This window comes from Lepisosteus platostomus, chromosome 3, assembly GCF_059453375.1.
Source record: "Lepisosteus platostomus isolate fLepPlt1 chromosome 3, fLepPlt1.hap1, whole genome shotgun sequence".
NCBI lineage: Eukaryota > Metazoa > Chordata > Actinopteri > Semionotiformes > Lepisosteidae > Lepisosteus > Lepisosteus platostomus.
Genome location: NC_142613.1, coordinates 3,908,162 through 3,923,245, shown reverse-complemented (window position 1 = coordinate 3,923,245; position 15,084 = coordinate 3,908,162). Strand labels below are relative to the sequence as shown.

Sequence of the window (15,084 nt, the reverse complement as noted above, 5' to 3'; positions counted from 1 at the left end):
GAAGGGACTTCCGCTCTGGGCCTGCTGGGAAATGGAGTTCTTTCGCACCGCGCCGCTCTGCTCTGGAAGCATTGCTGCTCACGGGGAAAAAACGACATATCCCAAAGACACGTAAGGCGCATCTGCGCTTAAAACCAAAAAGAATCCCCCCAACACGCACGCACAGTTTCTTTTTCATTACGGTGTGACTTCGACTGGGGGGGCTGTTTCTTTTTAGAGACACGGATGTTATAAAAAGGACATACCCAAGGTTATTTTTTTTTAAAGGCATTCATTTTTTAAGCTTTTTAAGTTTTATAGTTGGTAAACTACATATACCATAATCCCCTACTTCTGCTTAGCTGATCAAATGATCCGAGTCACAATAAAAAAAAACATTACGCAAAACGGAAAATATATCATTTAAACGCATAAATATGATTTATTAAATTTATGTACTGATGCACCGGGCTAACATACTAATCTTAAAGTGAAACTGCTAACTTGTGATACAGTCACAAAAACAGCTACTCCCCTGCTGTAGTGGAGGTTTTGGTACGATCCTTGGAGATTAAAGTTCAATTATTTTATTCCACGTGATTCGTAGAACAATATAGATTTACATGGACACGTCTGCACGAAGCAATGTGTTATAGGTTCTGCAGAACTTGTACTGGTAGCTGGACAATTCTGCTGTACCTTTACTGTAGCCCCTATTGTAACAGGACTGTTGTACTGTACTGGGACTGTAGCTCCTAGTGTAACAGGACTGTTCTACTGTACTGGGACTGTAGCCCCTATTGTAACAGGACTGTTGTACTGTACTGGGACTGTAGCTCCTAGTGTAACAGGATTGTTCTACTGTACTGGGACTGTAGCCCCTATTGTAACAGGACTGTTGTACTGTACTGGGACTGTAGCTCCTAGTGTAACAGGACTGTTCTACTGTACTGGGACTGTAGCCCCTATTGTAACAGGACTGTTGTACTGTACTGGGACTGTAGCTCCTATTGTAACAGGACTGTTCTACTGTACTGGGACTGTAGCTCCTATTGTTACAGGACTGTTCTACTGTACTGGGACTGTAGCTCCTATTGTAACAGACTGTTCTACTGTACTGGGACTGTAGCCCCTATTGTAACAGGACTGTTCTACTGCACTGGGACTGTAGCCCCTATTGTAACAGGACTGTTGTACTGTACTGGGACTGTAGCTCCTATTGAAACAGGACTGTTCTACTGTACTGGGACTGTAGCCCCTATTGTAACAGGACTGTTCTACTGTACTGGGACTGTAGCCCCTATTGTAACAGGACTGTTCTACTGCACTGGGACTGTAGCCCCTATTGTAACAGGATGTTCTACTGTACTGGGACTGTAGCTCCTATTGTAACAGGACTGTTCCACTGTACTGGGACTGTAGCTCCTACTGTAACAGGATGTTCTACTGTACTGGGACTGTAGCCCCTATTATAACAGGACTGTTCTACTGTACTGGGACTGTAGCCCCTATTGTAACAGGACTGTTCTACTGTACTGGGACTGTAGCTCCTATTGTAACAGGACTGTTCTACTGTACTGGGACTGCAGAACCTGTTGTAACAGGACTGTTCTACTGTACTAGGACTGTAGCCCCTGTTGTAATAACACTGGTATTGTGTACTTGTAGCACTTTCTTTGCTGATCAGGTATTAGCATTGTGAGCCACAATCCCACTTTCCTAAAACACTTCTTGCCATTGAGTTCAGAGGCCTTTAAAAAGGATTTTAAAAATCTGTCAAGACCGAGCAGCACCTGGAAACTTGCTGAGCAACGGGAAAGATTGTCTCAAGGTATGTTGTAAAGAGTTGTACTCCACCAGCTCAGCCCTCCAATACTATGACCATTTCCAAGACCCCACTGGCTGCCCACCCATCACTGACCCTGGGGCTGTGGGAGACGGGCTGGGGACCGGAAGGCACTGCTTGAGAAGATGATGGATCAACACAGGATGCAGAGGATATAACTGCCGGAGATCCAGTTCTCTTGAAGGAGTCCCGAGGACGCAGATGGTTTTAAGACGGTCCTCTTTCCACAGAACTTGTGTAAATTGGAAAACGAAAAAGTCTGGATCTGCTGTTGAAGACAGCTGTTGAAATGTTAAACACTGATTTTTTGTGTGAAAACAAGAAAGCTACTGTAATTAAATAAGATGACTGTGAAGTTGTTTGCCACCTGGAACCTTTTTTTTCCCCAAAAAAACCCGATACCTATTTTGTCGTTTGGTGAAACGCCACTGCTCTGTGGCAGCAGCCTGTATGCAGCAGGCAGGTAATGTCTAATACTATACCTCTCAAGTCTGTCTCTACAATTAGACAGCTCTACAACCAAGAGCTTGTAATCCAGCTGTGGCCAGTCGATCCTTCTGTTCAGCCCTTCTACAGATGCAAGGTGCTGTCCTGTAGAACCAGCTGTTAACCTGAAACCCAGGATAGCGAAGCCTGGTTGGCACTAGGACAACTTTCCACAGGCCAGAAGACTTGTCATACAGTACATCTCAGAGCAGAGCAGAGACAAGCGGACTGCCCTCTACACTGCGATTGGAGAGACGCATATTGTCGTCCAGAACGTCAAAATCCAGCCTTTGTGGCTGTAGATCCGACTGGAGGCCGGTCTTCCCAGATAATTCCCAGTCTGCCTTACAGTTAACCAGGCCTCTTGCCCCCTTCAGAAGCTTCTTCCTCTCGTCAGTGGAGGGGAGGACAGAAAGAGGCAAGAGGACCCCACCTTCAAACACCAAGCCTACTCACCCCTGTGAAACTCATACAGACTTCAAGTCCAGGAAAGGAGAAGAAATGCAACACACACAGCATCCGAAACCCTACGCAGCAGAGAACAGTTTTGTAATGGTAATCGAAATAGGAATTTTCAGATACTAAGATTTCATACTTTAGCACTTTTTGTGTTTAAACACCCAAATTCTCTTCATAGTGCGCCTCCTCACCTTCTGCCTCTTGTAAACGTCCTCTAAGCTTACTGAACTTGCCAGCCATTTTGAGAAGGACACTTTGACCCACTCCCAGCAGTTAAGGGCATAGTTTCTGATATTTACTGAACGTCATTTTGAGAGAGCCAAGCAAAACCTTTTGTTAACATTTCTAGGGTGGCATATCCAGGCAGACATGGCTTCCCTATCATTTATCCTCCCTCAGGAGTCCAGGATAAGACATGATGAAAACAGCAGCCATGTTGTGAAGGTCAGATGAGCAGACTGCCTTACTGCACTTGCGATGATGTCATGCGCACCCTTACGATATCTTTACAGGTCAAAGTGAGAATCGTGTCTCTGATTGCAAACCCCTCCGCTCTTCCAGCAGTGCCCCACTCTTGCCCTCTCTGTGAAGTTTTAGGGGTACCCCTAAATCCTAGTAGAGCACCACCACCTTACAACACGATGCGTGTCCCACAATGCCCACACTTGAGACACAGATGAGGCTGGCTGCAAGGCGAGGGCTGACGTCCACTGTGCTGAACCTCGACAGGTGTCTCACAGAGAGCTGCTGTCCGTGGACGAGAGCTCACTCTGGGCAAGGAGGAAGGGCGAGGAGGACTACACAGGAAGCAGAGATAGGATGCAGCAGCATTCGATTACAGTCGGCTTCAGAGCAATTCAGCCAGTCAAAGCACAACACAGCTCAAGAGAACGTGACAACACTGGCTTCTTTTAAACATTATATCCATGAAACCCCAGAGCGGCGCAAGATCATCAAAAATAACAAACAGCACATATGAAATTCACATTTTTACTGCCTTAGGGTGCCATTTTAGTCTGTTACAAAAAAATAAAATAAATTACAATACAGTGGTTATTAAAAACACCTGTGAAATCTTTTAATTCTCAAAATGATTTTTAAACCCTCTAAAAACCCACCACTCGTATGCTGAATTAATTCACAAGTTTTTCTGGTGTCCAAAAGAAGGTTTAACGAAACGTTAAACTTCCCCTCTGGCTCATTCGGGTCCCTCGCTCTCCCTTCTTCACTCCCGTCTGCCCTTCAGTTTCCTCCTCGCGCTCCGGCGACGCAGGCCCGAGTTCGCCCCCCACACTCGCGATCGAGCGTCCGGGGAAAAAACATCTGCCGGCACAAGGTGTCGGGGTCGGTCTGGTTCTCTTCTCCTCCTTGTAAATGTCTCATCGGAAAACGACACCCGGAGCGTGTCGGGACTATACACGTTATTAAAGTGGAAATGTAGGAACCGTGCAAAGCCTCGGGAGCTGGACTAGAGCAGTGCAAGCTCACATGCTCGGCCTGAAGAAAAACGCTGCCGCGTAGCCCTGCCGGCACAGCAGGAAGCAACTCCCGGCCAAAGCTGTGTTTTCTGCACAGACTGTTTCACCGTCACATTGCACAAACGAGGCAGGCAACTCCAGTCACACGCCCCCACTGCACAGCAAAGCACCCTATGTCCCAAATGCTGGCTCGATTCGTGAATCACCAGTACCGGGGTCTGTGGCAATACTGCATCGTAATGAGTCTCCCAGTCTTTCAGCTCCATCGCGTGTGGAGTGGGGTTTGGCAGAAGCTGTGCTTGAACAGACTCTCACATCCTCAGCAGGGCGCCCCTCCTGGGGCCCAGGTAATCACAGTGCAGCAGAAACAGACTGGAGTTACAGCAGCTAGCAGAGTCCCGGGTGTGAAAAGCCAAGAACTGTAATCTCTCCTTGCTGAGCAGAAAGATTATCCAAATGTGCAGAGAGACTCAGAGATGCTCTCAGGTCTTCCAAGGGCTTAATTGCGAAGCAAATCCTACTACAAAAGTAAATTATTAATTATTATTATTATTATTATTAAATACACGCAGGGATAAAAAGCGTTACTATATGTCTTCTGTTGGTGTTTAGCGCCACCATTTTTAATCTGTTTCATGAAGATTCCCTACAGATAAAAGCTTTATACACAGAAAACATGGGACATGTTACACAGCTTTAATACTGATCGAATACGGATCACACTGTATTTATTAATTCCCTAAGTAACTGCATTCTTAATAATAATAATGATAATAATAAATTCTCTTTTCCTTCATGTCTCTGTTTTAAGAGGTCAGGCGGAGTCTTTTAATTCTCATGAATACTGACATGGCTTAGCATTTTCACAAACCCATCCTCACACACACTGACAATCACTGTGGCTGCAGAAATAAACCATTTCATTCCATAACTAGCAAAGAAAACAGGAAAACTGAAAGTGTGGGCATGCCCCGTCTCTCTCTTTTGCTCTACCTTCTCTTCCCTACCTGTCCGCGTGCCTGTATATCTGACCGAGACTGTCTGTCTGTGTGCCTGTATGTCTCAGCCTGCCTGTCTGTGTGCCTGTATATCTGACCGAGTCTGCCTATGTGCCTGTCTATCTCAGTCTGTCTGTCCATGTGCCTGTATATCTGACTGAGTCTGCCTATCTATCTCAGCCTGCCTGTCTGTGTGCCTGTATATCTGAACGAGTCTATGTGCCTGTATGTCTCAGTCTGCCTGTCTGTGTGCCTGTATGTCTCAGTCTGCCTGTCTGTGTGCCTGTATATCTGAACGAGTCTGCCTGTCTATCTCAGTCTGTCTGTCCATGTGCCTGTATCTCTGAACGAATCTATGTGCCTGTATGTCTCAGTCAGCCTGTCCATGTGCCTGTATATCTGACCGAGTCTGCCTGTCTGTGGACCTGTCTATCTGACCGAGTCTGCCTGTCTATGTGCCTGTATGTCTCAGTCTGCCTGTGTGTGGACTTGTTTATCTGAGTGAGTCTGACTGTCTGTGTGCCTGTATATCGCTCTGTCTATGTGTCTATTTCAGTCTGCCCAAGTCTGTCTGTGTGCCCATAAATCTGACTGATTCTGTATTTCTGTGTCTGTTGTGTCTCTCTGTGTCTTCTACGTCTAACTGGTGCCCGATTCCCTTGTCTCTCTGTATTTTGCCTTGCGTAAGCAGTTCAGGGGAAACAATCCAGTGAGAATAGAGGGGTACTGAGGGGTTGGCATAGCACTTTGCTCCAGTGTCCTTTACAATCTGCAGGTTTCAAGGGTGTATTTTATAAGTAGCTACTGGATCAAACCTGAGAGATTCTTTTTTGACCCATTAACAAGACTCCCATTATAATGCAGTTTTATGCATTATGTGCTTTAGGAGCTGCAGTCTCCAACGAAGTACCAACGAAGCAGAAAAGCACACATATACATGTATACACGCATACATATACACACACAAGTATATCGAAATACTGTAACTTCACAGGTAACTCCAGGCGAATTTACTTTAAATAAGGGAAAAAGCAGAACATATCCAGCATCTGATGTTAGCTCACACACGAGAGCCTGCAGCCCGGACTTCCAATGGAAATGCATCAAACTGTAGTGCAATGGGAGCGAAGCCGGGAAAGGACCAAGTCATTGAAAATCAGGTTGGGATGAAATGCAGATGTGGCTCCAGCCCATCAGGCTTAGATGGACCCTTCCTGCACAAACACACGCCCACTCTCATTCGCTTTCTCTGTCTGCCAAAGTCCTGAAATATTTACTGTCACACTAAGCTTACACAGGGTTTTTTTTTTAAAACAGGATAACAACGCAGTGAACTTGGAAACCATCAGTAATGCATTCAGAATTTAGAAGCCCCCACTCCAGGAGTTTGTTTTTCTTTATTTTTTTGTACAAGTGCAGTAAAATAAGGCTGCAGACGTTTCATGAATATGGCCCTCTTTCCCTCGGTGTCTCTCATTCCCTCTCTCACTCTTTCATTCCCTCTCACTCTCTCGCTCGCTCTCTCCCTCACACACTACTGGGGTCCCAGGGGTACAGCAGCGGCTTTGTGGAGGCCAGCGGACGGGGAAATGCTAGCGGGCAAATTCACGGAGGCAGCCAGAGACGAAGAACACGAAGAAGAGGAGGAGGAGGAGGAGGAGGAGGAGGAAGAGCAGGACGAGGGGGAGCAGGAGCGGGGCGCCCCCACGATCAGGCTGGGGGCGCCGACGGCCCCCGGCGGGGCAGGCACGGGGCCCATGACGGGCTGGATGCCGTTTCCCGGCGGGATGAAGGGGGGGAGGGTCTGGGGCGGGGGGACAGGCGCGGCCTGATGCGGCGCATGCACGGCCTGCGTCTGCGCGGGCGGCGGCGTCGGGGCCACCAGTCCGGTCCACTGCATCGCGTAGGCCGCCCCCCCGCCGCCCCCGCCGAACTGGCACAGGTGTGCGGGGGGGGGCCCGAACCCAGGGGCTGCCGGGAAGGGGGCGGCCAGAGGGGGCAACGGCGTCACGGCAGGAGGAACAGGCGCTGCTGGGATACCCATGCCGCAGCTGTGACCCGCGGGCCCAGCGGGGAACCACCCGGAACCAGAACTCTGAAACACGGAGGGCAAATCAGGTGTCAGGGACCGAAGCAGAATGAGGAAGAGAAAAGCAACATCAGGGCTCCCCGCCAGTAATTGTGCTTTTAAATTTAATTTTAATTCTCTCAAGCCGAGGTATCTGAAGATACCAGAGCCTGGGCTGAGATTTATTTTAAACAGCTTTTAAACAGTGTCATGCAAAGCTGTATGTCTGTAATTTTGCATATTTACAAAATTAGTACCACGTGTAAATGCACATAGATAGTGTTAATATTTTTCGTACTTTTAAAAATTATGAAAAATAAAGGGTAAGAGGAAGACACTGTTGTATTGTGATGTGCTGTACCAAATGTTTAATTGCATTAGGAGGCCTTCTGTACGATGTATCATCACCTAATCTGTGAATCTGTGTGCGAGTGCAGTATTGCAGTATTGGACAGGACCCGAGGCTGTGTACTGTACCTCAGACGGCTGGTTCCAGACACCAATCTCCTGCTTCTGCTGGATCTGTTTGATCTGATTGAGGCTGGGCTTTGTGAGGGCGTTGCCCACAGTCTCTTTCGTCCAATCATCCACCAGCTTGTGCAGCTCATCTGTGAACATGCCTTTCTTATTGGCTGATGCAGCGGGGAGGGCGTGGGCATTGGAGCAGGTCAAAGGTCCTTCACAGAAAACACATGAGCAGTTTACAGTAGGTGCTGAGGCAGAGAGCTCTTAAAAATACAGGAGCCACAGACTTCCGGACACACTGATGTCTATTCAGTACCTCAGAAGAAGCCCCACTAAGGAAGCAGTACAGTACTAAGTATGGTAGTGTCATATCAGTAAAACAAATGTGTGTATCGATATTTCAGCATTGGATAAGTAGAGTAAGGATGTAAACAGAGATGTTACGCAAGAGGAAGAAAGACGCCCTTGTGACGTTCCTCATTTGCTCTTCGAAAAACAGAAGGGGGTGAGAAGTTACACTGCATATTGACTGACTACAGCACCAGCAAGAACGGGAGCTTCAGTCAATCAGGTCCACGGCTCCTATCGAGCCTTCGGCCACTTCTGCTCCAGTCTCCTCTTTCAGGAGGCCCACTGGGACACTCTCTCACAAAGCCAGTCCCTCTGAGACACTGGCACTTCTAAAAACAATCATTCCCAAAACCACACTGGGACCCAGTGACAGGTTTATAAGATAAGATCACTTTATTGGCCATATACAATTTCTTGCATTAGGAATTTGTCTTTTCACAGACCCCAGCTTGTTCTCCAGGAGACACACAGACAGGGAGAGAAGCTGGGGGTCAGAGCGCAGGGTCGGCCATTTATACGGCGCCCCTGGAGCAGCTGGGGTGAAGGGCCTTGCTCAGGGGCCCAGCAGAGTAGGATTCCTCTGCCGGCCACAGGATACGAACCGGCAACCTTCCAGCCACAGGCACAGATCCTTAGCCACAGTGCCACCACTCCGCCCTTTTTTAAAAAGTTTATACTAAACTGTATACATCTGTAGGGCCTTTCAGAACACAAGAATATAAAAACATAAAGGTTTTCAGCAAGAAGAGGCCATTTGGCCCATCTGGTGCCTGTGTAGTTTGTAGTTACCAGTGTACTGGCTTCAAAACATGGCTGGGTGGCTCCTCCAGACTTACACAGCCATTTGAGTAAAAATGCACCTCCTGTTCTCGATTGTAAATGCAAATTTCACATATTTAGGAGATGTATACTCTCAGCCCAGGGACATTTGAAAACAGTGATGTGTCTCACCGTGCTGGGAGAAGCCCTGGGGGCAGCTGTGGCTGTGCAGGCCGCCCAGCGCCCCCACATGGCCATCCACCTCCGAGGGGGTGGGGTTCGAGAGACGGCACTCCTCCCCAGAGAGACAGCAGGATGGCTGGACTCCTGTGGACAAACGGACAGGCAGAAGTAGAGTCAGCTCATTGTGCTACGATTGCATGGCACTCACTTGAGGCCACAGCCCGTGCAAAAGGTCATCACTTTTTGGTCCTTTGCCCAGCATGAGGTGCATCCAACATCCTGGGATGACAAATGAAAATATTCAAATGATGACCCGTGGACCTGGGTAAGTTTACCCCATTATTAATATAATATAGATTATTAATATAATATAGACCTGTTTTATTGAAACAGCAGCTCCTGCTCACGACAGTATGAAAGGCTGGTCCGCCAGTCATGATGCACAACCACAACCACGTGCAAGGAGTCCTCTCAAGTTTACTGTCGCTTCACAACACGGTCACTTCATCTCATGAAAAACGTTCTCAGACATAAAGTCAGTCCTCGGATGAAGCTGCACCCATGTAAATTCTCCTGCAAACCCGCGGTTCCTTGGACCTGTGCGCAAGAACCGGAGTGAAGGCTACAAGGGATTAGAGCTGGGGCTGAGCGAGTGTCAGGTTACAATACGAGTCGCAGCTGCAGGTAGAGAGAGGAGGGCTTTCCGAACAGGCGGATGTACACAAAGCCCACTTCTCATCCTCCTTACCCAGGTGCGCCAGCCCGTTGTCCGTCTGCGAAAACGACTGCGGGCGGCTGCGCAGCTTGGCTTTGGCAGAGCGCGGTCGCCGCGGAGACAGGCACTGCGAGGGGGGGGGAGTGGAGGGGGCGTTTTTGTGTTCCTTCAGCAGACGCAGCTGGCGGTACAGCTCCTGCAGCTCCTGGTTCTGCTGCGCCTGGAGGGACACCACCTCCTGGATGTGCCTGCAGACAGAGAGGCAGACGGGGTGAGTACACAGAGAGTCAGGTAGGCAGAGGGAGAGGCAGATGGGTATGGCAGACAGAGTCAGATGAACAGAAACAGACAGACAGGGCAGGCAGAAAGAGTCAGGGGAACAAAGATACAGTCAGCTGAACAGAGACAGACAGGCAACACAGGCAGATACACAAGTATCATATCTATTAGTACACATATGTACCTGTGCACAAACAGGTGCCATAGCTACAGGTACATAAAAACACCTGTACACACGCAGGTGCCATAAGTACAGGTATTCATGTACACCTGTACACATGCAGGTGACATAGCTACAGGTACACATACAGTACACATCTGTACACGCAGGTGTTTTTTCTACAGGTATACACATACACCTGTTCACACAAAGGTGCCACAGCTACAGGTACATATATACACCTGTACACACACAAGTGCCATGGCTACAGGTACACATATACACCTGTATACACAGGTGTCATATCTACAGGCACACATATACTGTACACCTTTACACACAGGTGCCATAGCTACAGGAACACACTCTCACAATCCTCCTCCTCCCTTCTCTCACTTCTCCCGAAGTTTCTGCAGCTCCTTCCTCAAGTCCTCGTCCTCCAGCTCCGACTCCTCGTCATCGCTGCTCATGGGGGGCGAGGGGGAGTACCCTCGGGGAGGGCAGGCAGGTGCGCACTCGTCTTCCTCCAAATCCTCCTCCTCCTCCTCCTCCTCCTCCTCCCCCTCAGCCTTGCCCCCCGGCTCTGCACGGGGCCTGTGCCCCCGGGACGCCGGGGCGCCAGCCTGGAGGGGGGTGCCTCCTCCAGCAGGGCTTCCAGACTGGCCGCCACTGCTGCTGCTGCCCCCAGCCTCACGCTCGGGGGTGAGAGGCGAGCTGTCCGCGTCCCACGTCTGCGCCCGCATCACGGAGAAGCGCCCCACTGTCTTGTGGGTGTCCGCCAGGTTTGGATGGGGTGGGCGCTGGGGCTCGGCTGTCCGCTGAGAGGAAGCTCTGGGGCGCCCACTCCCCTTCGTCTCCTTCTCTTCCTCCAGTTGGTCCGGGGGCGTCAGGGGGACCGTGGTGACCTGGAAAAGAAAACACACGGTGCATTGTCACCCTCGATCCTCGATGAACAGCACACCTGTGTCTACCTGTGCGGGCAGCGGTTCGGACAACTCAACACGGGCCTGATGGGGCTTGGCTACAGGTGCCGGGTTTGCGCCGGGTCAGGTGTGATTTGCAATACTTAAGAAAAGCTGGGGTTTAGTTTTATTTTGGAAAAAATATTTTGTTTCTTTCTTTTGGCGTGCACACGTTCCATTTCCTTAAAATCATCCCGCGAGAGTGAAGCGCTGGTCACTGAAACCCCGAGGTGGACAAGGCTCAAGATCCTCTCGCTGAAGCTGAGAAACTGTTGCTGGAGAATGAGATCGGGTATCATTCTCATCGTTATGGGAGAACATTGCAGCTGTGGTAAAACAGGTCTTTATTTCATTTTCATTATTACAATAGAAGCATCATATTTCATTTTCACATGAGGAAGTACTGCTTGGATTTTATTAAATTAGCATGTTAATTGCTGTTAAAGGTCCTTCTCTATCAGTGTCTGTCTAAAGGTTCTTCTCTATCTGTCCAACAGTCCGTCTGTCCAAAGGTCCTTCTCAATCTGTCTGTCTAACAGTCGTGGTCTCGCTGTCCGTCTGTCCAAAGGTCCTTCTCAATCTATCTGCCCAACAGTCCTTGTCTACCTGTCTATCCGTCCAAAGGTTCTTCTCTATCAGTCCAACAGTCCTTGTCTTCCTGTCCGTCTTATGGTTCTTGCCTAGTCTGTGTACCAGTCTGCATATTTGTCCCTTTCCCCCTTTATCTGTGTACCTCTCTCTGTCTGCAATACAGTACCTGGAACCGGCCGGTGGTGAGGGACTGGGAGCGGAGGCGGGGCTCTCCCTGCTCTGACAAACACAGACGCTGTGCGCAGGAGTCTAAGACACACAGACAGAGAGGCTGTTAACACAGGACAGGGCACCTACATCGCTCAGAGCACACAGCAACACACTGTCATCGAGGGGAAGCACATCAGGCACCAGCCATACAGCAGTCTGATCCATTTCAGGTTTAACCAGCTACAGGCTGAACGGTATTTTTAATATGATTAAAATCCATGTTTCTCTATTACCCCAAGCAAGGCCAAAAGCCTTAACATTTTTCTGTCTTTCCGCACGTCAACAGACTCCTTACTCAAGGGGTGGGAAGGCTGGAAGGACTTCACTGCACGTCTTCTGTTTTCTCATGTGGTTACAGAGGCGTCCAAGTGAGACAAGACACACGCACAATTGGGCGATAAATATCCAGATTGGGTGGGGATATAACAACACAACCAGTGATTCTCAATTTACATGAAAGAAGAGAACAGTGTTCAGAACAAAACCTGGCCTGGATTAAACCGCAATGCACAGCCAGTCCGATCTGCTTCCCTCTATTATTGCTAATGATGCTGATGTACTGGAAGAGATGTCAGTTCTTCTGCGTCACATTTCTCAAAGGTTTTTACTGCATGTTGGTTTTGTTTCATTACAATTTTGCACAATGTATTTAATAGATATCTCGATACATATTTGACATTTTCTGTGGTGTCTTGCTAGGTTTGTAAAACTTGATTTTGACAACTTTGTTTTTGGGAGAGAAAAAAAAACTGAAAATCATCCGGCTACTATCATAATCATTATTGTTCCTGTCACCACCAGCAGTATTGCTAACAGAATGGCTTTAATGCTAAACTGTTCTTAGTGCAACTCACTGACATCAACCAATACATCATAAAGATCACACTCAAAACAACAACAAAAAAACTAAAAAACAATAAGAAAGAAATGCAGACAAGCCATGAACTAAAACTATGGAAGGCAGTGTCAATCACTTTTTTCAAGTAAAAAATTAAGGAACAAAAACTGTAGGAAAAAAAGAGAACTGCCTACATTCAGTATAACTATCTGTATCCAGGAACATAGGAGCAGAAACTGCTGACAGCTGTAGAGAAACTGAGAGAGCTCGGTCTCGGTGGTACAGAGTGAGTTGAAGATTGCCAAATAAAAAACAGGCTGTACAATTTTTACATCAGATATAAGATATGAGGGGGCCGTGTGCAAAGGATTTTAAAAACACTGCACGATGCTGGGTTCAGTAAGAAACAGGAAGTATATCTTCCAGTTAGTTCCAACTTCATCTGACCACAAACACATATACAGTACATATAAAACACCCCCCTCCCTCATGCAGTGAGAGAGTCAATGTCAGAACAACGTCTCAGTCTCCCCCAGTGTTTTTCCTTTGACATCTCAAGGCTGTCCAGGTGCCAGATTGAACGGAAACCTGCCCCATGCAACCCCCCCCAGCAGTGGATTCTGGATCTGCCGGACCTGGCCAGAGTGGCCAGAGGCAGGTGAGACAGGTGAGGCAGGTGAGGCAGGTGACAAGCAGCCTTCCGCGGTCGGGCACCAGGAGTTTACAGTTGAGGGATCACCGGCTTGGACCACACTGGCTCAGAGCCATGGTGAAATGTTCAGTGGGCAGGATGCCTTACTGCACTGGCACCCACTCCCCTTAGAAAGGCTCAACGGACCGCTCACATACAGTACACACCACCCGGGTGAATGTCAGTTTCTTGTTTCCTGGCTACGGGTGTACTACGAAACTACAAAACAAAGTCATCTCGGAAAACAGGAATTGATAAAAATGTTATTTAGGTTTGGCACAAATTTTGAAATGATGCACAAGGCTCATTCTATTTAATTTCCTGCTTTGAAGCAGTCAGGGCAAGCAGTGAGTATCCTGTGAATACTGCCACCTGCCACTGGGTGGCCACCAGGTTTCACAGCTCATTAGATCACCAGTTTTTAAACACCTGGAACAATTTCTTTTTCACCAGCTAGGAGGAAAATAAATGAGGAGTTCAGAGTTCAGATTTGTTGCACAATAGACCAATATATCACTGGTTTTGAAAATCTATAGAAGCAGGTGACTGTGAGTGACCTACTGTATAAAAATAACTGGATCAGGGCAGGAGACCCCTGGACTAAACCAGGACCAGGACCACGTGGCCTATCGGCATCATGTCCATTACTTTAAAAGCATTGGGGTTGTTTTCAAAAACATATAATGTATGTAACTTATACTACACAACACACCTAATGGCTGTACAGTACACAAGGTATTAAGTATTTGACAATGCTCGAACTAAACAAATTCCTGTATTTATATACTGGGATTCAGAATTTTTCGATACATATCCTCTCCTACAGCACAAAGTTATTAAATAAATGCACCACTCTTTCTTAGTTTGTAGTGCTTTGTCTATGGCCTTTGTCTCCTCGTGTCTACTGCTGGCCCGACTGAAGAGGTGTCCCGAGATGCACTGCTTCTCTCCCTCTGTAGAGGGCGCTAGCTCTCCAGCGAGGTGTGCTGGCAGCGTCTGCTCATGGCATGCTCAGACTCCAACAATTACCATATTGATTAAATAGGAGGAGATACAACAAAATAGCTATTTTCGTTACCTCTGACACTTAAGAAAACCCTTCCTCCGCATCCCAAGTGCTGGCCTGCATGAAGAGGTGTACTGCAACCTCATGCGGAGCTACTGTTCTACACAGCAGGCAGTCTAAGCCGTGAGGGGAGTTGTAGTAATCCACCTGTCTCGTCACGCCTCACTCTAATAAAGAACTAACACTTGAAAGACAGGAGTTGGCTCGACGTCAATTATCACTTGTCTAGCTCACTCCCATTTCCAAGAGGAGACATGGACAGAGACGGTAATGACCAATACACAGGACCCTCCACATTAAATCATAACCCCCCATGAATGAGGAATAAAAACATCACATAGCAGAAGAAGTTATGCACTGGATAGAGTGCCTGGATTATTTTCTTTACGTGTCATTCTGCAATTCTAATAGCATCGCACAGAGGCAATTCATATTTGTCAGCAAAAATGAATGGATATCCAGAAATCACAAGGGTCACTGTCATTTACCCCTCTACGCAT

The 15,084-nt window shown here is 47.9% G+C and overlaps 1 protein-coding gene across 16 annotated transcripts in view; it reads right to left on the bottom strand.

Annotated features, from left to right (window-relative positions):
* Window positions 1-3,746: 3,746 nt before the first annotated feature.
* The window catches only part of wnk3 (WNK lysine deficient protein kinase 3), an 84,074-nt gene continuing 72,736 nt past the window's right edge, over window positions 3,747-15,084 (bottom strand). For 6 of the 16 annotated variants that reach the window (XM_088623953.1, XM_088623956.1, XM_088623958.1 and 3 more), the window contains 6 exons: window positions 11,946-12,028; window positions 10,623-11,131; window positions 9,821-10,035; window positions 9,082-9,216; window positions 7,792-7,991; window positions 3,747-7,341 (listed from right to left, as the gene is read on the bottom strand). In XM_088623953.1, coding sequence (XP_088480079.1) covers window positions 6,781-7,341; window positions 7,792-7,991; window positions 9,082-9,216; window positions 9,821-10,035; window positions 10,623-11,131; window positions 11,946-12,028 — 1,703 coding nt within the window. In that variant the 3' untranslated portion in view covers window positions 3,747-6,780. The remainder of the gene's footprint in view (window positions 7,342-7,791; window positions 7,992-9,081; window positions 9,217-9,820; window positions 10,036-10,622; window positions 11,132-11,945; window positions 12,029-15,084) is intronic. The other 10 variants (XR_015934699.1, XR_015934658.1, XR_015934676.1 and 7 more) reach the window with 10 other exon arrangements.